The sequence below is a fragment of the Pangasianodon hypophthalmus genome, chromosome 10 (genome assembly GCF_027358585.1).
Source record: "Pangasianodon hypophthalmus isolate fPanHyp1 chromosome 10, fPanHyp1.pri, whole genome shotgun sequence".
NCBI lineage: Eukaryota > Metazoa > Chordata > Actinopteri > Siluriformes > Pangasiidae > Pangasianodon > Pangasianodon hypophthalmus.
In genome coordinates this window covers 11,581,965-11,605,422 of record NC_069719.1, presented here as the reverse complement: position 1 = coordinate 11,605,422, position 23,458 = coordinate 11,581,965, and the positions used below count along the sequence as shown (strand labels likewise).

Below are 23,458 nucleotides of genomic sequence, written 5' to 3'. Positions count from 1 at the left end.
CAAATAAAGCTTTTCAAAAGTTTTCATGTGTGACATACTTCACTTATTTTATATAGAATAGATAGATAGATAGATAGATAGATAGATAGATAGATAGATGGATTTAAAGAAAAAACAACATAAAGTTTCTTAGTAAGCTGCCAGAATAGCTTCACTGCACATTGTCAAAGATTCCACAAGTAGCTGAAACTGTACTGGAGTGATGAATGCCATTCTTCCAAAATATATTCCCTCAGTCGGTGTTTTGATGATGGTGGTGGAGAGTCCGGTGTAATACAACTCTCTCATAGGTGTCTGTGAAGATGATAGCTATATTATTTACATCATTTTCTTCCTCATTAAACCATGAAAGAGAGAGCTCATGCACTGTGGCTGGGAGCATTATCATCTTGCAAGAGATTACTCCCACTAGAATATAAATGTTTCATCATACAAATGGACCCAAACCATGCCAGCAAAATGTCCCTCACAGCATAACAGAGCCATCAATATATTATACAGTATACATAGACCATACACATATACAGTATACAGTATATACATACGCTGTCGATATATGAAGGTGTACAGGTTTACAGAAACAGGTCAACAAAAACCTTTAAAACACATCCACGATTTTATGTGTGGTTTTTTTTTCAGTACGGATTGCATTTTCAGGGTGAAAAGCCTGAACTATAAACAAGATTAATCACTCAAGACTTGTGGGAGGGGAGGAATGCTGTTATGTACACCATAATGCTTGCTCCCTGCTCAGTTATTCAGGACGAGCATTGCACTGAGTGAAATCAAGGAAACCCTACCCACTGCACTCCATCTCAGCACTGTGGTAGTAGTTACATTACATTAGTAGTTTGATAAGTATTAGTTTAAAAAGCACAAAACTGACTCGCAAGGTAAGTCATTTTTTTCTCACTTTATTAGACTACAAGCTTTGATATAATGCTGCTTAATGATGTTCTCTTATCTCTTATCTTTAAGCAATGGATCAAGGAGAATCTGTGGTAACAGTCCAGCTTCAAAATTCCACACTTTCCCCTCTTGCATTGTTCAACTCATCAGACTGGCTTCTTGTTCATGCTATTGTACCACCATACATATTTACTGTGTGTTTGGCCGGGATTCTGGGGAATGCTTTTGTATTGCTGGTGTTCTTCTTCCAGAGGGGAAAGTGGAGCGTGCCTGAGATCTACCTGGGCAACCTGGCACTAGCTGACCTGATCCTGCTGGTCTGTTTACCATTTTGGGCCATGAACATCCTCAATTACTTCCACTGGCCATATGGAGAGTTTCTGTGTAAGGTTGTCAATCTCTCCATTATTGTCAATGTGTATGCTAGCATTTACACGCTGGTGATGGTGAATATAGACCGCTATTTTGCACTAGTGCTGATTATGAAAGCAAGATGGCTGAGGAGGAGACGAAATGCAAAGGCCATTTGCTTTTGTCTCTGGCTCTTTGGAGTGATCATGGGCATACCCACTGCAACTTTCAGGACAGTGAAGTATGAGCCATATCTTCAGACGGAAGCCTGCATTATTCATTACCCTTCTGCCTCCTGGAAATTTGCCCACAATCTTCAACTGGACCTGTTGGGCTTTGCCCTTCCTCTCCTGGCAATTGTCTTCTGTAGCAGTAATGTTTTGTGGGTCCTTCACAAAAGAAGGGATGGTGTTTACCCACAGGACAGAAAAGACACAAAGGCCATGGTGCTGGTGTGTGCTGTGACCCTGTTTTTCTTCATTTGTTGGGCTCCATTCCATATTTTCACCTTTCTGGATGTACTATGTGACTTTAACGTCCTGGATTTGGATACCTGGTATCATATCTTAGATGTTGGAACCCAATTCACCACATACTTAGCATTTCTGAACTGCTGTCTTAATCCAGTGCTTTATGTATGCAGTGGCCGCTACTTCAAGAGGAAAGTCAGTGATATCTATAAAAGAAGAAAGAGCTCCACTGGGTCTGTGGCCACCACACTACAACGCTCAGTTATATCAACATATGTCCAAAGGAGTGATCAAATAAGACCAGTCGTATTGTAGAGCCAGAACTACAATATGTGCATATTGTGTGTGTGTGTGTGTGTGAGAGAGAGAGAGAGAGAGAGAGAGAGAGAGAGAGAATGTGTGTGTAAACATCAGCCAATGAGCAATTGTAATGGTAGAAATAAGCACTGCATAAGTATGTATAAATTTTTTTTTTGTACACAAATGTTTATAATCAATAGCAAGCTGAGTGTCCTGGATATACTCAAGGATTTACATGTATCTGCAACAGTACTTGCCAGTACTTGTAAACTGTGTCTACACAGTTACCATACTAGGCAGCTCCTGCAGTTCGTTTCTAACAGTATTGCTGTTTTGCGTTGACCTTGTGTTGACCCATGCACCACCCATTTAACATGCTGCACATTACTGTTTATGGAAGGTTACATAACAATGCATGACAAGGAACATTAAGTCATACTGGTGCATGTTCTCAAAATATGAATTTTAGTTTCTTTGTAAATTTGTTTACTAAGGAAAACTCATTTATTTTTTCTTGTAATGAAGCAGGTTGGGAAAAGAGCTGTATATGTGTTACCTCTGTGTGTTTTGAAAATAATAAAAGTCACTTCCGCAATGTCTGTAAGGAATTTATATTTGTTATCAGTTCGTCTTAAAGAGCTTCATAGCAAAAATAGATAAGTAAATACATAATAATAAGCAGACAACGATTCAAATGTACAGCCTCTGCATTCCTCACGATCTAATGCTTCCTCTGGTGGACTGGAATGCTCCTCCTCAAGTTGAAGTATGTGTAAGTAATGTCAGTGTAACATAAAACAGCTACATGTTGAGGTATGTTTTGTAGCTGAGTAGTCAGATATCTTAAAAACAAGAACTCTATATAGAAATTGTATAGGGCTATAGAAGCTGAGATTAGGCCTATGGGAACCCAAGGGAATGGAAACTGTTCCACAGAACATAAATTGTCTGTGGCCCAGAACCAATCAAGGGCAGCTTTTTTACATGCACCCCTGAACCTCTAGCTTTATTCCCCTTTCAGTAGTCATTCCTGGGGACTTTTTAATGCTCCCAAAGTGATCCATTTCTGTTGCTTTGTTTCCTTGTCCACTGTTTTACTCCATCAGCAATCAGTTTGCTCCGAGACAAAAAAAAAAAAAACATATTCCATATCAGATGACAGTTTTTCTTAGACAGAACATTATGCCGATTACGCTGTATTTGCATTAACTGAATTTGCATTTGGCTGGAACACCTACTCAGCTCATCAGCACTACCTGAAAAATATATGCTGCTGTCTACAGACACAAACTTCCTCACAGCAATCATGGACGAAAACACATCCATCAGTGAACACAATTCTTCATGTACGTACAATGACACAGTGGATGCCTACATGTACCCAGCAGCCTACTCTCTCTTTTTCATCTTTGGACTTGCAGGTAACTGTTTGTCATTGTATGTAGCATGGATAATAATGCGAAGGGGAAACAGCCTGGCAGTCTACTTGGTCAGTCTGTCCATTTGTGACTTGTTATATACCCTTACCCTGCCTGTATGGATCATGCTAGCTATGCAGCAGACGGTGAACGATACTCTCTGCAGCCTCATCGCAGTGATCATGTACAACAGTTTCTATGTGGGATCAGGACTGCTCTGCTGTATCTCTGTGGACCGCTACCTTGCTGTGGTCTTTCCTCTGTACTTTGCCAGACTGCATGAGGTGCGAACAGCAGCCTTGGTGAGCATATTCGTGTGGCTCATAGAGATCTCTCTGCACATCGGCCTCCTGGCACACAAAGATGAACTGCGGCAATTCTCTATCAGTCGACTGTGTGAGGAGAAGATACCTATGGACTCAAATAGAGCCCATGTGGCTATAATTAGGGTGGTACTGTCGTTTCTTATCCCTTTGTTCGTGATGGCTTTCTGTTTTCACCAGATAATGGTGTCTCTCAGAAAAAGCGCATCCACAGAGGCCAGCGAGCGTAACAAGATCCGCAAGCTGCTGTGCATTCTCTTGCTTGTATATGTGGTTTCGTTCACCCCCTTCCAGGTTGTCATGTTTGTCAGGGGGGTGTGGGAGACTGATAAATGTGATATTGCCAAGCAACTAAGAAACGTCTACATGGTGTTTGTTGCAACCACAACAATTAATAGTGTATTAGATCCAGTAGTGTATTGTTTAATGACTGAAAGTGCCAAGACAGAGATTCGAAGTCTTTATATGAAGTGTCAGCATCAGTTAAGTAAGACTTTTTCTGTACTGAGATTATCTTCCTCCTCTACTGCATGATAATAATGCAATACTTTTATAACTTTATTGTCACTTTTTTAAAGACATTCCTTTCCAATATAAAGTCTATGGCTTTCTGATCTGATGCAGTGTAAGCAACATAATTTGCTGTAATTTTGCAAACCACTATGGATTTTGACTCTTTTGAAACACAATTCTGCATATTCCAGATATGTTGACTCTTGATTCTGACAACCCAATCTTGAACAGGGATCAGCATTATTTATCTTTTCCACTGAAACTGTTTCACTGAATAAAGCAAATAAAATAGTTATCTACTTACACGTGTATAGCACAAACTTACAAGCTGCAAGCAAAGTAGTTATTTTCTGCTAAAATACATATTCACAACACAAAATCCACACGGTAATAGCTGTATTATAACTTAATCATGACTCAAAACAGTAAAAAAAATACCTAAATAAGGTTTGCAAATGCAGTAATTCACACTGGCCTGTACAAGATGTGTATGCTGTAATAGCATTTATTAGCAAATGTCTACAAATTTTTGTATGACGCATTTAAATTTACATTAACTTTCCTTTACTAACAACCATTTTGCAAACTGTGCTAACTGTGTTTGGTGAGTTTAGACACCTTGATAAAAACTGTTTTATCATTAGCCTTTGCTTGCCAGTGAATTTGCATTATGAGTTCCAGTAGAGGTGAATTAACTTCATATATAGAGCCAGTTTTGTTTTTTGTTTTGCAAATGTATAATGAAGATATGCAAAGTACACTATAATTAATACATATCAATATATGATATATTAATCATATGTGTATGTATATATATATATATATATATATACATACATATGATTAATTTTACATGGATTTACATGGTTTAAAAAACAAATTCTAGCTGAAAGCTTTCTACTGGTTATGTAAAATTTGGTTTAAAAAATGTAAAAAAAAAAAAAATTAAAATAAAAAAAAAAAATAGAGAGAGAGAGAGAGAGAGAGAGAGCATCTGTTAAGCATCTGTACTTGGCTGTCATCTGTTGACCAACACAGAATAATTCAACAAATGAACCAATTAATTAATTTGTATACTAAAAATCACATGCAGTTATGTTTGCTGCATTCTGGCTAGTAAATGTTCTGGCTACGATTTGGAAAACAGCCAGAGCACAATACTTTAATTACTTATGAGGCAGTGAAGAATGAACAAACACAGTCAGCTGAATGAACACAGTATTTTCTATCCACAATGACATCATTACATGTGGTTACACTTCTACTCCCACCTGGAGTCTGTGGTCACTGTAGGACCAGGAAAAAAACAACAGGAAGTTATGCATTAGTCTTTTTTTTTTTTTTTTTGTAAAAACACTATGTACTCTAAGCTGTTTTAAACCTCCCTTTTCACTTATGCTTTTCTGTTTATTGTAAGATTTTTATTGTAAGATTATTGTTTATTGTAAGATTATTGTAAGATTTATTGTATTTTTAGGCTTTGATATCTATACATGCCAGCGATCTTTCATTTGTAATTAATTTACTGTGGTCATATTTGTTCTGAACCCATTAACATTCAAATGAATGGTAGAAGTGAACTTTGCAAACAGTTCGGATAGTTATATCAAATTCTGGCTTTTGACAGTAGATATCTACAAATGTGTCTGTATATCTGAGTCTGTATATATACAAAGGTGTTTAAAGAGGTGGGGCCCTCACTGAGAGGAAAAATGAGGGCATTGTTCAGTGGAATTGACAAGCTTAATGGGCAAATTAACTGTGCATTTTCACAATTTGAACGCTAGATGGAGACAAATAGAAATTTGAAGTCAGCTTCTGCAACTGAATGACGGTTTGTTCCTAGTTTAAACTACATGTGCTTTTAAAACTGTAGACTTTTCTATTAGATAACACTTGTTAATATTAAATTAAAATAAATAAATTCGTTTAAAAACCTATTGTTTCAGGGGAAGTCTTTAAGCAATGAAGTAAACTGGCACCCATTAGGTCATTTTCTTCTGTAGTCAGTGACAGATTATCCATAAACATTCATTCAAATATAAGATATGAGTCATTTGGGATTTTTAACTGAAATGAATAAATACATTTATTAGAACCTAAATAAGCTATTTACATACATACTGAAGATACAGTTAGCACTTACTGTATACTGGTAACTGAGGTTGCCACTAAAGTATTGTAAAATTTACAGTAGACAACTGTAAAACATTTACAGTAAAGTACTATAATATCATACATAGTATAAAGTAGCACATAACCCAGTATGTTGACACAGGCTACAGCTGAGCTGAAGGGTCATGCTCAAGGATCCAATCAAGGCAGCTTGGTGGTGCTGGGATTTGAACACATGACCTTCTGATCTGTAACTCAAACCCATAACCACTGAGCCACCACAGCTAGCACAAAGGGCTTGCACTAATTAATAACAATCTTTTAGTGACGTTAATTCAGTGCTAGAAGTAGTTGAATCAATGCAAGCTAGTTGTGGTTGTGTTGTGGTGTAATGCAGTGATTTAGGCTTTGCGTCACAGCTCAGATGGTTGTGTGTTTGAATCCCAGTACTGCTGAGCAGTCATGGTTGGACAAGACCCATAACCTTCAACTCAGATGTATCCTGCATCAGCCAAAAGAGCAAGTGTGCTGGGGTCATTTTATACAAGATTATAGCTATTTTACAGCTGTTCACTGTAAATTGTACAGTACTTTACTGCCAACCCAAATTGCCAGTAAATTACTTTAAAATTTACAGCAATTTATTACAGTTTATAGATACATAGATTCTATAGCAACATATTTGGGTTTCACCTCCTACAGCCTCAGAAGCACTTTGCTTGCACAGCCGATGAAGTACTTTTGTCTGAAAGCTCCTGTTTCTCTGGAGACATTGTGTACTATGCGTATGTATACTTTGTACATTAAAGGCAACAAATAAATAGAAAACCTGCTCTCTCTGTTATGCATCAGGGGCATTTTGCTGTTCTGTTTTGTCTCCATTTGTCCCCTTAGAGGGAAAGTTCACTGCACGTCAATACAAAGTTCATCTGATTGATCACCTTTATCCTACCCCTAATTAAACATTTCTACCTAGATGGGAGTGATCTGTTCCAGGATGACAAAGACCCAATCTACAGGACAAGAGGGCTCATTAAATGATGTAAAATGAAAATTTTGTAAACCATATGCTTTATGGAATATACTATATGTTTCATAATTTGGAACCCCTATGACAGCACAACACAATACATAACTGTGCCATACAGCATAGTCTAAAATATCCTTAGCACTGCAGGTATAGTTCGAACAGTACACTTAAGTCTCCTGTTAAAAGTCTGACCAGCCAGGATACCTTCGTACAGCTTCTTTGGATTTTAAGGCATAAATTAGGTGAGTAATAGAACTAATAGAAACTTTGTGTTTATTGGGGAACACATACAGATTGCAAAATAGCCATTATTTTTCCTAATTTTCCATTTTTCTTAGTAGTCACTTTATTGTTTTTTTTTGTTTTTTTTTTGTATTTCTGAATATTTTATGCACGATTGTTATTTTTATATATAATGCTCTCAAAAACTATTATATTATCATATCATGTCATTATTATATAGCATCAGTTTGTTATTACTCTGACCAATAACGTGTCAAAACAAGTATACAATTACAAATGTGTTGTGCACTGTTCAGTTCACTATCATTTCAGGCATTTCACTTTTCACAGCTGAACAAGGTTATTCAAAATTACAGAAACTGCAGCTAAACCCCCTTCCTATTCCTCCCTATTTACAATATGCAGTGTCTGCAGACATGTGGTGTATGTGTATTAGACCTTCAGTCCCCCTTGCTGATTTATTATCTAGGTTCTTTCAGAATGCAACAGATAACACCTTCCAAATAAGATCAATACCAACCATGTCCATTCATCACTCAGTGTCCAATGTCCGATTCAGCGTGTTCAGACCTAGGAAGACCTAGGATGAGTGTATAATAATAATGCTGTATATATGAAGCCATCCTGTTTCTTTTTAGAGGGCCTCCTTATAACATCTGCCAAAATAGTATTTTTTTTCCACACAAATCAGACTCTGGATGACACTAAGAAAGAGAGAGGGTTTTGCTCGGCTTTGGATTATTCTGCTGGGGTTTTATGTTGGAATGGATGGATATGGGCTTCCATGTGACATCATTTTTCTGTGTATGTTCTATAAATGTTAACATGTCTCTACTATTGTAATCTTCTTTGCATTCTGTCTGGCATTCTAATATCCTCCACACTGCCCTTGAAGTTATCTTGTTGCTGATTTCAATTTGTGGATTACTTCAGCTTTGTCCTTAATGTATGGGGACATTCCCGAGCTGTTCGCTGCCAGAGAAGCTTTTAGAAATTAGATGAGTCAGCAGTGTTGAAAGCTTTCTCTTTTATTGAAGAGGCAGACAGAAAGTGATTTACTTCTCCTCTTAATTTTTCTATTTTCTCTCTGCTTAATTGCTTTGTCTAATTATATTATGCAACAGAACCATTGTTGCTGTTGTTGTTACCACTAATAGTAGTTGTTTTTGTTAGACGTCATTTATACAGCTAAGGCCAAGTAAATTTGCCCTTGCCCGTATAGTCAGAAAGAGCAACAGGCTGAAAAAAAATACTGAATGCTTTTCAGGTTACATGCCAGAATTTCTGAGTAATGGACTTATTGCGTCAGTACAAGGCCAGTTATCTGGTTATTTTTCATAGAGATATTCATCAGCCATGCCCACTTGTCTGTCCTCCGAAATCAGCTCTAACCCTACCCTTCTTTTAGCACTAAACAAACTAACTGCCGTTTCCTTCTATGCTATTTCCTCCCAGCTGACAGAATTGTTCCAAAGAGGCAGTACTGTTCCCATTGCCACATTTAGGTGTTGGTGTTTGTCACCAAAGCATTTCCTTCTCTCTCTATTCCCCTCCCACTGGAAAGTCATGGTGTACTCAGCATGTAGTGTAGGATGCCTGTAACAGGAAACTCACAATCCATGTGCCTGTGATTTCTACTGTACTGCACTAACTTTATATCTAGACTGACAGGGAGATGAAACAGTGCTACTGTAATTTAATGCAGAACTGAACATGTAAAGCCATGTACCAATTTATTTTTTATCGATTTCTTACAGATGGAGCTAGGGGAAGGCCTCCTCAACCACATAAACAGTTTTCTTTCATGTTACATGATAGAATTTATGCCATGGGTCATGGCCACAGCTGGCTGTATCAACTGAGCGCTGTATAAGAGAATTACCAGACTTTAAATCCTACAGGATAGTCACACATGCACAGGCACAACAAGATCCAGGGATCACACTATTTGTCAGCAAATAGTACTGGTATTATGACACTCATTGACTTAAGATCATCAAAAAACATCTTATAAGCAAATTTCAAAAGGAAAAAACTTTCTTTGACACTTTCTTTGCACTCTTCAGTAGTTATAGGCTTACCACTTTTGCCTTCATATTTGCAGAGCAGGCCTACTCTGTGTAGTGTGTAACCATGTAATGTTAGAACAACTGTTCCCAAAATGAACTACAACTCTGGCACTAAAATAAAAAAAAAAACAATATTGATATCTAAAGACTATAAGATTCAGTTAAAGAAAATGTATACCTTGAAAATTGCATATGACTAAATAAATATCTTTTAAATTCCTAACCAGAAACTGTGGGGGGGACATATGTCATTAAAAGAAGTGGATCTTAGTTGAAGCTCAGTTTTGTACATAAAGACAAATGTTTTTATTTGTGGAATCTTGGACCACCGAGCACATGCAGTATTATGTTTATTATCACACTCATGCTTATTAGTCTTATTTTAGCTGCTTGCCATAAAAATATTTTATAATGTAAAATATGTGCCAAAATGATTATAACTTGAATTCACTAAAACATCAGTTACATATTTTCACTTTTTAATCTCTGAATGCAAGAGTTGCAATAAATCTAACTATCCCTAAGGTTTTCTGCTTTTTTTGCTAATGTAGTAATGAAGGTTGGATGAATGGTTTAATTGCCATTTCTATTATGTGGAGGGTCCAGCTCTAAAGCTGTTATTCAGTTTCGGGGATGCGACAGTCTACATTCATATCTAGGCTGTGTCAGGTATCAGGATGGTTGGATAATTAATATGTTGGGCTTCATGCACACTGAAGATGCAAAGCATATGCTGATTGTTCTGGCATCCGGTAAATGGAAAATAAAGACAACAATGAAATGACTGGAAATAAACCTGGGTAAATGATGAATGTTCCATTCTGAAAATGACTGTAAAAGGTTTTCTTCCACAAAAAAAAGCATTATTCTCAAGCATTCTGAGCTAGTCACGTATGAGAATGTTTCTAACACGACAAAGTTAATTTTATTGGCTAATTAAAACAAGGTGAATTTGCAATGCACTAAATGGACAGAAGATTTCTGTAAATAGCTCTGAATATGGGTGCCCACCAAATGCTGTAAATTCAAATAGAAATGTAGAAGATTCTTTTGTCAAACAGGTTCTTGAATCAACCAGGCGGGTGGATGTTTCATTTTAACTAGTTTTGCATTTACATGTAAACAGATTATGTTAGCATAGCACATTCTGACAGACATGGATCATTCATTCACAGAAACTAACTCTATTTCTTTATCTGTTTATTGTTGGAATATTGGCAAATAATCAACAAGAAACTGCACATTGTTTATATCAAAGTTTCACTCTTCAAGTCAGGGGCAGTGGTAGCTCAGTGCTTAAGACTTTGAGCTACCTGTCAGAAGGCTGTGAGTTCAAATCCTAGCACTGCCAAGCTGGGCCCTTGAGCAAGGCCCTTAACCCTCAACTGCTTGGTTGTATCAATGAGATAAATGTAAGTCTCTCTGGATGAGGGTGTCTGCCAAACGCTGTAAATGTAAGTCAAGGTGTTATTGAACCAGTTTGCAGTTTTACATTTCTGAAATGGGTTTAAAGCCAAACATGTATTAAAGTCTGACATGCTCTCTATAAACTTACATCTTTGATACAACTGAACACAAAGTAACTGAGTATTACAGCAGCAGTTTCACATCAAGGAGATGGCTCCTGGAAAGCCATGGTCATGGCCCCTCTTTAAAACACAGATAAATGTTGCTATATCACAGTCTCTTGCACTGTAAGTAGCACTAAATAACTCTGAAACGGTAAAAAAAAAAATACAGCATGCTTCATAGTTGAGAAGATTTCACTGACGATTCTATGACCCCTGATAGCTCACATTTTTGGCAACCAAGATGTATTAGTTGTTTGAGAATAAGAGACACTGACTAAGATTCATCTTAATGACTTGAGCCATAGCGTACAAAACAGAAAGGCACATTCTGTGGCATTCATGAATCGCTTGCCGCCCATTTTCATTGACTTGTCTATGGCTGATGCTCTCTCTCTACCAGCATTTTCTCTGTCTCTCTCTCTTTGGCCTGAGCGGGCACAAAACCGTTCAGCTGCTCTTGCTGCTCAGTGTGTTGTGGCAGATTGGTGAGCGTGGTGTTGTTCTCTTTCTCTGTCACCTCCTCCTCCTGATCCCCCTCTTCATGAGCCTCCTGTCTCTCCTCAGCCAGTGTGTTGTTGCTGCCATTGCTGCTGAGTCGCATTGCATCCTCTGCGATATTTGGCGGCATGTCTTTGTTTCTGTTGCGCTTGGTCAGCTTGCCAAGAGAGCCAAAGCGGTTGAAGATGTTTTCCTCTGAGGCCGTGTGCTTGCTGTAGTGCTCTGCCTTCATTCGTAGATTGCTCAGCTTTGTGTCGATGCTCTCCTGTGAGGATGTGGTGAATCGACCCCTGTCAAAGCTGGAGAAGATGGCTCTTTTCTCTGGAGAGAGCATGTCAAGAGATCGTGCACGCTGCTCCAGACCCAGGCGTCGGCGTTCCATACTGCGAATGGTGGCAGCACGTTGGAGCTTGTCATGGAGCTCTACGCTGAGGCGCCTCCGGGTTTCCCGCAGCTCAGCACGCACATTCGCCTTCCATTCAGCCGCATGGGCCTTAAACTCCCCGACCTGACATACAAACAGTCAGTCATTATGGTCAAAATACAGTATCTTAATGTTTCACAGCTCATCCTCTGGGATTCTACTGAATGGCAAAATTGGGGTTCTACTAAATGGCAAAACATTTCCAAAGTCTATAACACAAGTCCAGTTGCTTCATCTTACCACTAATCGACATACACTCATTACTCTTCTGATGAACATTTTGTTGGTTTTATTTACTATCCATTAAAACCAATAAAAGCAACTGATCTACTACTGTATATCATTATTAAGCAGAATGGTTTCTAACCAATGATGTATTTTGGATTTAAATTATTAATGCAAAAAATAGTTATTGAATAACTGATCCACTATTCTCAGGAAAGACTGTATGATGATGCCATAAAGGAGAAGAAAAATACTGCAGTGCTCGTCATATCATACCTCCTCTTTAGTCTTCTTGGAAAGGACTCTTAACCAGTCTCCTATCATGCTGAGAACTGCTGCAAAATACGCCAGACCCACTAAGATCCAGAACCAAACTAGTGGCTTATACCACTTCTTGTATTCAATCATTCTGTCCCCACCTGAAAACAAACAGCCAAATTGTAATACTTAACACAGCTAAGAATTTGCTATGTGCATTCGATGTGATACTGAAACTATCTTAAATGCTGCTGGTAATTGAACAGTAAATGGCCACCACTTAGGCTTGGATTTTCATGGCATCTTTCTTGCCCTTCTTGAGTTTCTATGTATCACAACATCAGGGTGTGTCAAAAAAGGTATAGTGATTCATTAGTATCTTCCCAGGACCTGTAGGTGAGACCAGACTTACATTCCTCACTCTCATAACTTTATACCTTCCCCTTTTATTTCAGTGTACGTATTGAATAATTAATAGCACTGAATTATATGCTTAATAACTGAAGATGAATCATTTGTTCTTGCTAAACCTCATACAAGGCACAAAATTCCCAAAATGCACTTTATCTCATTACTAATAGAAAACCTTTTCATTACAGTGTACACTTGTGCATACATTACTATCGTGCCCAAGTTCAATCCCAAACATCCAAAGTCCATGCTTTCCCTGTTACAGCACACCTGGGAATAAACTGATGAATAAAATCAGATATGCTTTAGCAGGGAAATTAGCCGTGACAAGCACTGCGCTATACTCTAGGCCCCCAGGACACATATTTGTACACCCCTGATGTATAATACCAATAAAACTAGATAGAAAAGTCAACTGTACCTGCTACATAATCTCCAATACCAACAGTTGTGAGAGTAATAACAACAAAGTAGATGGCCTCCAGTGTAGTCCAGCCTTCAGTGTGTTTGAAGATGACAGCTGGGATGGTGACGAAGACAATGCACCCAGCCAGGATGAAGAGAATGGTGGAGGTGACGCGGATTTTAGTCTGACTTATCTGCCTATGTTTCTGCTGAAAACAGAAACATGCCAAATATAGATAAGAAAAAATGTATCCAATATCCATAGCATTATGGTACTATAGTAAATTAAAAGAAAAGTCATATCACACTGATAATAATAATAATAATAATAATAATAATAATAATAAAGCTTACCCGGAAAATTCCCTCCACCTTTAAAATGCTCTTAACAAACATGGTCCCAAGTTGATCACCAATGCCAGCCAGTAGGAACCCAAACAGAGGAATTCCAAATATGGCGTACAGGATGCAGAAAATCTTGCCTCCCTCCGTGCTGGGTGCAATGTTCCCATAGCCTGCATACATGGGTGTAGAAAAAAAATATTGCCTCCTACTAAGCAATACGTCAGCTATTGATCCACTATTTTAAGATAATGCTGTCACAACAAAGAAAATTGTTAGGTTCTACAGAAACACCATGGCAGTAATTACAGATTGCCGAGGAGAAAAGAATGCAAGACTTGATCATGGAAGCACAGTTGCATTTTCAGGCCTTGGGAAACAACAGTGTCATCAAAGAACAATAACATCTAAAAACAAAATTTTCAGTTCTGTTTATTTAATTCAATAAACATATGCTGTCCATGAAACATTTCATACTAGGGATGGTAACTCTGATTCATTCGAACCGTTCGAGCAAATTGAATCAAACACTACAAACTGAATCAAGGTTTGCAAAGTGCTTATATAATATACAGTAATAAGACTTTGGATATTATTGTATCCAAAAGCTGCTGACACACATGTAAGTCTGATTGGAGTACTCAATGTGAACTCATTTCAATGTGACAATGTAGCATGTGTGCACTTCAAATCTTTTCAAAATCTCTGTTTCAGGAATAAGAGATCAAATAGAATCAAAACAGTCCAAGTTATAGCCCATATTATATCACTGCACGTTAGGTACAATGGTAACCGAGGTTTACACACTGCATTATTACATCCAACCAGCTCTGACTCCATTTTAGTGTATGTTTATTGTCTTTCATTTCAGCGTATGTTTGTTGTGTTCATTATCTGCATGGATAGATAAAAGGGACACTGTTATTTTCCAAACAGAATTCAATTCCAAGAACGATTCCATATAACTTTACGTATGAGATGATTTAGCAGAGTCAATACGCAGAAGCAATATGACATGCTCTCGGTAACCTTTTCTTTTTCTTTCATGACTCGAATAAATCACTGACTCTTCCAATAGCAGAGTGAAAGAAGAGAAGGTGCACATAGTGGTACAAATTGTGAGTTTCCATCATCTGGAAACATTTAATGAAGGTAACAAAATGTTACCTATTGTGGTGATGACGGTCCCAGCAAAGAAAAAGGCACTGCTGAGGTCCCAGTGGCTGGAGTTATAGGCTGTGTCTCCGATAGGACTAACCCCAGCACTGACCGCATCTATCGAATGCTTAGGAGGACAAAATGTACAGACATTTTAAGACAGCATTAATGGATACAACTTACTAATGTAGAAAAAAGAAACATCTTTATACCAAATCTGTCATGTTTGGCCATTCTGTATTTATTACATCAAACAATAATCCTAAGGGCACTCAGATCTGTCATCATTCTACTGTGAAACCACCAGGAAAATCTGCTAAAATAAAATACGATGTATCTCTGATCATATCATCACTGCAAATGTAACTGAGTGCACAAGAGGAAGAGAAGGGTGGAGAGCGGACATACACCATCACTCACTTTTTCCTGTACTAATCACGGTGAAGGAACAGAAGAATCCACACTCTGCAGCAATCACATTATATATCCTAATTAAACATGCTGCTATGTTCAGTGACTACTATATTGAATATTGTCAGTCAATATTATAGAATTTCTAAGAAATATTACTCCCAGGTTTAATACTGACTACATAAGTACTCAATATTATTGCAGTGTTAAGACTACTAGAAAGCAAACAAACTATTTTTAATTAAAACCTACAGCTTCGATTACTTGGACGTTGACAGCAAAAGACATTGTTCAATATGGATAACCACAAAGATACCTCTGATTTACCTCATTCGATTCACACTATAATGTACTTTTTTAACAGAAATATTATTAAACTGTATCGAACTACACTGTATATAATACTGTTCATAAACTTTGTAAATCTACTAATATACACTGCTGAGGTAAACATGCATGTGGATTTAATTCAACATCCCACCTTGAATAATGAATGCTTTCTATATAGAGCCAGGATGACATTCATACATGAGCGGTGGCAAAACCTGGGAGGTGAAATCATGTTATTCACTGCCCTAGTCACAAAACTTGTTTATGAAATATTTACCTGTCATATTAAGGTGACAACACCGTAATGCCTTTCATCATTTTTGATCATGTCATACCCATGCAACTCACATTACAAGGTTAGTAGTTAGAGGTGTGCATCAGGACTGCTAATAGCAAATTAGCTAGCATAAAATGGGTTTTTGATCAAAAATAAGTCAGAACTCATAACCTGAATAAGAATTATAATAGTTAATCATGTTGCACAGTATTTTGAGAGCTGTGTAAAATACGAGCTGTGCTAATACTTACAAATGTTAATTTGGTATGGTTTAACAATAAAGCAAAATAAATTATTTTAGAGACAACTAGTCCTATAGACTCAGAATATGCCCTTTTGAAGTGTTCTTTCTCTCTGCTGAAGCTTTTTAATGACTTAGCGGAAAAGATTCGATTTATTCACCACACCACACCCCTTTTGTGCATAGATGCATTTATGTGAATGGAAGTTGCCTTTTGTAGCTGCTCTCATGTCCTTACAACATGCAGTAGCAATTTCAATTTTAGCCCTGTTGCGGACAAATTTTGGTAATCTGCAACAAAATCTCTCCTCTCCTCACTGACAAATCACTGCACAGTCTCATGGGATGTGAGTGCTTTTCTCAAACTGTGAGAGTATTTTTAAGCAAGTTTGATTTTTTCGAGTATCAAGTATCAAGAACAGTGCAAAGAAACAGACAATGAATGTCTGAGAGGAAATAAATTCATCTGCTGTCATGCATAGGAAATCCCTGAATCCGGTTTATCATCCATCTGTTTGCATGGGAAGGTGAGGGCAAAATGTAAGCACAGTAATAAAAATAGCTATGACTCTTGCACTATAGCTCCAGCACAGCTCAATCAGTTGTTCCAGCTGCAAGGTTTATATAAATGCACTTGTTCTAATACATTATCATTTCTATAATTACAACTTACACATGTATATGTATAGACTTGTTTGGAAGATGTCCCACATAACCGAATTAAAAAATGTGTGTAATCATTTAAATGGTGAAATTTTCTATAAGGAGACAATTTGGAAGGACTCCCCTGTGTCTGTCCTTTGTCACAGTCAGAGGTAAAGTGGTAATTTTAGGTTTTCTGACACAGGAAAGTATTCAGGACGTATAAGACTTTGCAGTTTCTTGGTAAAACGACATGTTATTAACTTCAGGAAAGAGAAAAAGAGAGGCTGCTGAGTAACTGTTTATATCTGTTATAAAAAAAATTGATAAAAGGAACTAACTTGTTAAACATAACTATAAATGAATAAAAAAGTATAATGTGTTATTTTAGGGCACCCTCTTATTGGAAAATAATCTTCATGTTGGGACACATCACACCACCCTATCATTGATTAATTTCCTGTAACAGCATGCCCCATTGTGTTTTATTCCTTACATAACACAGTATGCTATTCTACACACTAAGAAGAACACTGTTTGTATTTTATGAATGTGTAATTAAGCCTAGAAAAATTGGCAAGAGCAATCAATCAAATAAGAGCTTCAGCCAATAATAAACAGAGAGAGGGATGTTAATTAATATGTTGTTACAACAGTTAGGCAAAGAGGTTAAAGTAGCCCAGAGCTAGAGGCATCTAATACAGCATGTCATTAAGAATGTTTTGTCCTCTCTGAGTCATCTCTCCACCCAGGTAAAAAAAAAAAAAAAAAAACAGCATCCTGGCAGCATGACAGTGATATACTGGACATTCTGAGTCAGTACTGCTCAGCCCCCTGAAAAAGTGATATTTTTTTAACTGCGTCCATCAGGCAGAATCACAGCACTGCATAGCTCCAGCTGGTCTCACACTCCAGGATGGAAAGAACACACAATGACAAGCATGACAAGGCATCAAATTCAGGAGATAGATTGCGCATGCCGGAATCTCATCACTCTTATTTTCGAGGCCACTCTGTGGGCTTCTTTCATTATAATTTAGATAATTAACATGCGCTCTTGCTGTTGTTGACAAAAACATAAAGGTTTTTTTTTTTAAACCAGGTCACAGGCTGTGTGTGACGCTGTGGAACAGTAGTGGGGGATCTTAATATGATTTGAAATGATTTAACGCTATTGAAACATCCTGTGATGAATCATGTAAGTGCACTCTTGCTGCAGCCAAAGGTGGTTCAGAAGGAGAGTTATAATCTCAGCAGACCATACATATGGTCAATGGCTTGATCATATATGAGCAGAGTTTGGTGGTAGGGAACATACTTTCAGGAATAAAAGAGCATTGGATGTCTGAAAGGGACAGAGAATAAGGATTGTATGTTCCTCTGGGGGATTCTATAGTGAGTGCATGAGCATGATTGAGGTGCCTATGGCAGGATGAGTATAGAGCATTAGACCATTAAGCTCACTGAACATTAACACACATACTATGTCTATCTATCTATCTATCTATCTACGTATGATTTGAGAAGATTGGTGTGAAAGAATTCATGTGGCCTGCACAGAACGCTGACCTCAACCCCACTGAACTCCTTTGGGTCCCTGAAAATCTAGTGAAAAGTCTTCTCAGAACAGTGGAGGATGTTATAGCAGAAAAGGGGAACAACTCAATATTAATGCCCATGGTTTTGGAATGGGATGATCCACATGCTTTTGGCCATATTGTGTATCCCCTCCAAAAGTATTGGAATGGCAAGGCCAGTTCTTTTGTTTTTGCTATACACTGAACATATTAAATATCTTCAGTGTATCTCGTACCCAAACAAATTTTGGGTTTGAGCTCAAAGATTAATATGAGACAGTGACCTGTGATTGTTACTTTAACATTAACATTTTCTTATTCTCACTTCAAGGACACATAATTGAGTCCTCCGGGTGTCCTTTGGATCTCAGTTCTGAGTCCACTACCACTGAACTGTTTTAACTTCATTAGTTATTAAAAGTAAATAGAAATGTGTCAGATTATATTTCTCAAGCAAGATAAAAAAAATTGATTATTTACTATGTTTGTTAAGTTTATTATTTACTGAATGTTTGTTATTTAATAATGCCGAATGCATACATATGTTACCATTTTGAGAGAAAATTGGCTTTTGTTGTGCATAGGTTGTGATAGATTATTCAGCTTCACTCAAGGCTTTCTCAAACATATAAAAGTATTTTGTATCTGTGTTATTAATGTATGTTTAGTACTAAATATCAACTAATTAAAATATGTATTTGGATAAAAGAATATAAACAGTTCTTGTTAGCTGACTCAGTTAGTTGACATATTCATGAGTCCATTTTCATATGGATAATATAACAGGGCTTTGTGAAAGAACCACTGGCAATGCGCTTACCTTGATTAAAGCTTCCAGTTCGGAGGGGGAAACACACGGGTTCCCCTGGAGGAACAGAGCTTTCTCCTGTGTGATGGTGTTTTTCTGGTCACTTTCGAAGGGCTGTTCTAGCGCCTGAAACACTAATCCACCCCCCACCAGGTAGAGCACTACCACCACAAACACAGCCAGCACCGTCTTCCACTTCATCACAGAGTGGAGGGCGGAGCCATCAGCTACGGCGTCCATGCTGGTCACTATGCTCGCTGAGCGTGAGGAGATGGAGAGCCGTGGCAGGGGGCAGTGTTCATTTGCCTTTGCCTCACAGCCCATGGGGTTCTGCATGGCAGCTACACTGGCCTGGACCAGGGAGGACTGTACCACACCTGGCTGCGGCTTCTTTGGATGGGCCAAGTTTGTCTGAACCACCACTAAAGAGAGGAAATGGCAGAGCAGGATTTAGTCAGCTGATGATTCAGCCTAATGAACAACTGGAAATACCTGGTACATATTTTAATTAATGTCATTAATTTCAGATACATAAGCGAAATGGGGCAAAGTCTTTGCACTTTTAATTAGTTTTACTACTGAATTCTTAACTATTGTCTGAAACCTATGTCTAACATAAAGAGTAAAACACAGGGGCAATAATTAATTTATTTACTCTACGTTAGCCACTGGCACCACACGACACTTCATCAGAACTTTGCAAAGAAACATACACAGAAATACACCACCTCTTGGAGAACTGTAATTAAAGCTGTAAGTAACATGCAACATAACTGCTGATCTGTTGCTTCAATACATCTTCTGTGAAGTGTTGCTTGTTTAATCAACCATCAGTGCTCAGAGGGCCATTCCAGTTTAGGGCTAAATAGGGAACAGTTTCATTTTGATTGCCTGGTTTGCCCTTTTTAGGATACTATATCACAATGAATCCAAATGAAAGCTTCAGTGGAAATTTACGATGATGCAGTGTGAGGTTAGACCACATGTTTCCAGATATTTTAAATCACTGTTATTTTCCTTATAGGGATACAGAGACTAATTGCTACAAAATAAACTGATTTTCAAATAAGGTATACTTCCGGCTATAAGAGAATTTATAAGAAGAGGGCAGGGTTAGGGACAAAGAAAAGGAGACATAGATTTTAAGATTCTTATTAGATGCATATCGACAAGCCCCCTTGCCCACCCTATGGGAATTGCTTCCCTCTGTGGCGCACGAGGGTGGAGTCCGAGCACACCAATGATGTAATGCTGAGGATATACTGTCAGCAAAGCAAATTCCCACCCAGCTTTGACCCAGTGACCCACATGACATATTTCCTTTAAAAATCTTAATACTGATAACTAATATAATCATTAATATATAAACACCTTTTTTAATTCTAAATTCTACTGGGACTGTAATAAGGATATCCCATACCATTTCCTAACCATCTGCATTTTATTTTAAATTTCATTTTACACTTTGTTAACTAGGTACTGAAATCTACTTTAATAAACTTTAATAAGCCTGTAAATCTGTAAATCTATGTCATGGCTTTTAAATATGAGAATATAAAAATATAATGGATGTTATTTTAGCACTTCTTCACATGATACTAACATGACGATCTCACATAATACTGATTAACGTTAACTAATGTTATTTAATGTTAACTTTTAACTATGTGGTTTGCACTTGTTTTATAGTATCATCTGATCATCAGTATATGAACTTGATCGACTCAAGAATGCTGCAGGAAGAGTGCTGAGTGACAAAAGCTGCACCTGCATCAAGTGACATATTAATCCATTTATCAGAGGATTGGAAGGGACCCTTTATCAGTGTCCTGTGAAGAACTATGAGTATAATGAACCCATTTAACAATCAGTTAAAGGCTTAGATAACATTGTGAGCATTTATGTTGTACAACTATCATCAACGAAACAGGAATTAAATGTTCCAGATATTTTTCATAAACAGTTCATAATAATTACAGCATATATTATATTAATAACTGAAATGTTCAGGTCTTGTAAAGTACTTGTATGCACTTTCAGGAGAATAATCCACTGACTAAATTCTTTCTTTGGTGGACAGCAAAATCACTTCCCTATTTTTCTATGCAGTTCACTGCTATGATATTTTCCATCTCGGGAGTAAAGATGACACTTCTACACTTCATAATCTTCATTCTATTATTTTATAATCTCTATATCTTTTTATAATATAACATTTTATATTTTATAATAAAGGTGCACTATAATAAACTATAAAGTGTCATGCTTTTAGAAAGCTACCACTGACCACATGGGCATAGCGTTTCTTCAGGGCATCCACCCATAGATCTATCAATACCCAGGCTCAAGAATAACAACTCAGATATTTAGACAAAAGTCATACAATTATTTTGCATTATAACCTATAGGTTAGCAGTTAAATGATTAATTGAATTTGCATGGACAAAAATGTATAAGGGTAAAAAAATTTTATCAAATAAAATGGTAGAAAAGGATGTACAGTAATAAAGAAGTAAACTGGTGTTAATTTCGGTAGACCCTGACATGCATATGAGATCATCAAAAAATATGAAAATCATAAAGTCAGGTTATTTAGAACTAAATAAATCTGGATAAACACCCACCTTGCTCGGGGTTCCAGTTCACTTGTTTCCTTGGATTCTCAACTGGAAATTTCATCGTGATTTTTCTTCAGTCGACCAAAAGAGATTTGGGGTTATGATGTTAATTCACTAACCAGCTGTTGGGCTACATTGGGTGGAAAAAAATCTTTGCAGAAGGCGGAAATGTGTTAAGACCGGGTCAGCTGGCTCCTCGTGTCCTAACCCTCTGATCGTTTTAATGTATTGTCTGAGGTGGTAGTAATTCTGTCGGCACGGGAGCGCGCATCGTGCCCGTGCACGCCTCTGTATATAATGGCTCTATGGTCAATTCATTCAACTCCACATCACACCCACGTAGCTTATTATCATACTGTATAGCTAATGAAAAAATAACAAACGAACCAGCTAGAGAAATCAGATGGAAGAAGGCGGTGGTTATGTGTGGAGAGAAAGGCTTTGTGCTGCACCTTACTGCATCTCATCATTCAGTCAAAAACCCCACTGGTGAAACCCTTCATCGATACAAGAGCTCATGAAATATAATACAACAAAATAGAATAGAATTAAATGCAGAACAAAGCAGACGCATTGAAACACTGTTTACTTACTGGTTCCTGGGTGGATGCTCTGCGCGTGGCCAGTTTCCCCGCAGACACGTGGGGGGTTGAGACATCAGCTGCACCCACAATCCCACACTCCCACACTAAACAGCGTGTCAGACTAGTACACAGCCACAGTACTAACCTACAGGCTAGACACTTCATCTATCCTGGCTGGACTACTGGCTCAGGCTACACCAAAACAGCCCATTCACTCAGCTCAACAGAAACCTGTTTCAAACTAGCACTCCACCCATTTGATATATTATTACTAACTGCTAAGGTAGTGTGTAGTAAGCAGGACATTGCATATGAGAATGGGGATCACATCTCAATAAGAATCCAGAGTTATATAATCCCATAGTCTGCTTTCGAGACAGGATCATTTTGGACAAAATTAGGTTATACCATTATTGTGCTTCTTCACTGAAAATCCATTCGGTCTCTTCAGTATAATAGTATTGACCTGCAAAAACGTATGAATTATGCTGATTTTCAGTAGGACTGTCTACTATGGGTTGGTACACTAAGCTATAATGCATGCAGTAAACTACAATAATCTAATTAGATCAATACTGTAATATTAATGCACATTAAAGTGGGCTTTCTTTTTTCTTTCTTTCTTTCTTTTTCTTTCGCGTAGTGTTTTAAAAGTGAATGAGTAAATAAATACATAAAAATAAAAGAATATAAAGTGTGTGTATGATTTTTTAAGATGTGCTGCAAGCTGGATGTAGGAACCACCTAGTGACCCTACAATCCCACTTAATAATGCATGAGATTGTGCTTTGCCCTTCTTAAAGCCCAGCATCTATTAATAATGATAAACCAGTGTAGCAAGATTTAATGCCATTCTGCATATAATTTTGTTATAGACTGTCACGTGCAAGTGCATCCCTGTATAGCTTTTCATAATTACAAATAAAATTAAAATGTG

General features: G+C 37.5%; 3 protein-coding genes across 4 annotated transcripts; 2 read left to right on the top strand and 1 right to left on the bottom strand.

Moving 5' to 3' along the window:
- The first annotated feature begins 735 nt into the window (after positions 1-735).
- bdkrb1 (bradykinin receptor B1) lies at positions 736-2,617 on the top strand. Its single transcript, XM_026934359.3, has 2 exons — positions 736-893; positions 979-2,617. Exon 2 carries the CDS (start codon positions 981-983, stop codon positions 2,043-2,045), a length of 1,065 nt encoding a protein of 354 aa, XP_026790160.3. The 5' UTR covers positions 736-893; positions 979-980; the 3' UTR covers positions 2,046-2,617.
- A 185-nt stretch (positions 2,618-2,802) lies between these two features.
- On the top strand, positions 2,803-4,386 carry LOC113538848 (ovarian cancer G-protein coupled receptor 1-like). Its single transcript, XM_026934253.3, has one exon. It carries the CDS (start codon positions 3,298-3,300, stop codon positions 4,303-4,305), a length of 1,008 nt encoding a protein of 335 aa, XP_026790054.3. The 5' UTR covers positions 2,803-3,297; the 3' UTR covers positions 4,306-4,386.
- Positions 4,387-10,924: 6,538 nt separating this feature from the next.
- On the bottom strand, positions 10,925-23,026 carry kcnk10b (potassium channel, subfamily K, member 10b). 2 transcript variants are annotated; one of them, XM_053237821.1, is made up of 7 exons: positions 21,944-23,026; positions 19,332-19,741; positions 15,043-15,160; positions 13,888-14,048; positions 13,550-13,742; positions 12,736-12,878; positions 10,925-12,318 (listed from the first exon to the last, which is right to left on the bottom strand). In XM_053237821.1, exons 1-7 carry the CDS (start codon positions 21,996-21,998, stop codon positions 11,686-11,688), a joined length of 1,713 nt encoding a protein of 570 aa, XP_053093796.1. In that variant the 5' UTR covers positions 21,999-23,026; the 3' UTR covers positions 10,925-11,685. The 2 variants fall into 2 exon arrangements, with proteins under 2 accessions (XP_053093796.1, XP_026789465.2); XM_026933664.3 differs by having other exon boundaries at positions 22,531-23,026.
- Between the last annotated feature and the right edge of the window lie 432 nt (positions 23,027-23,458).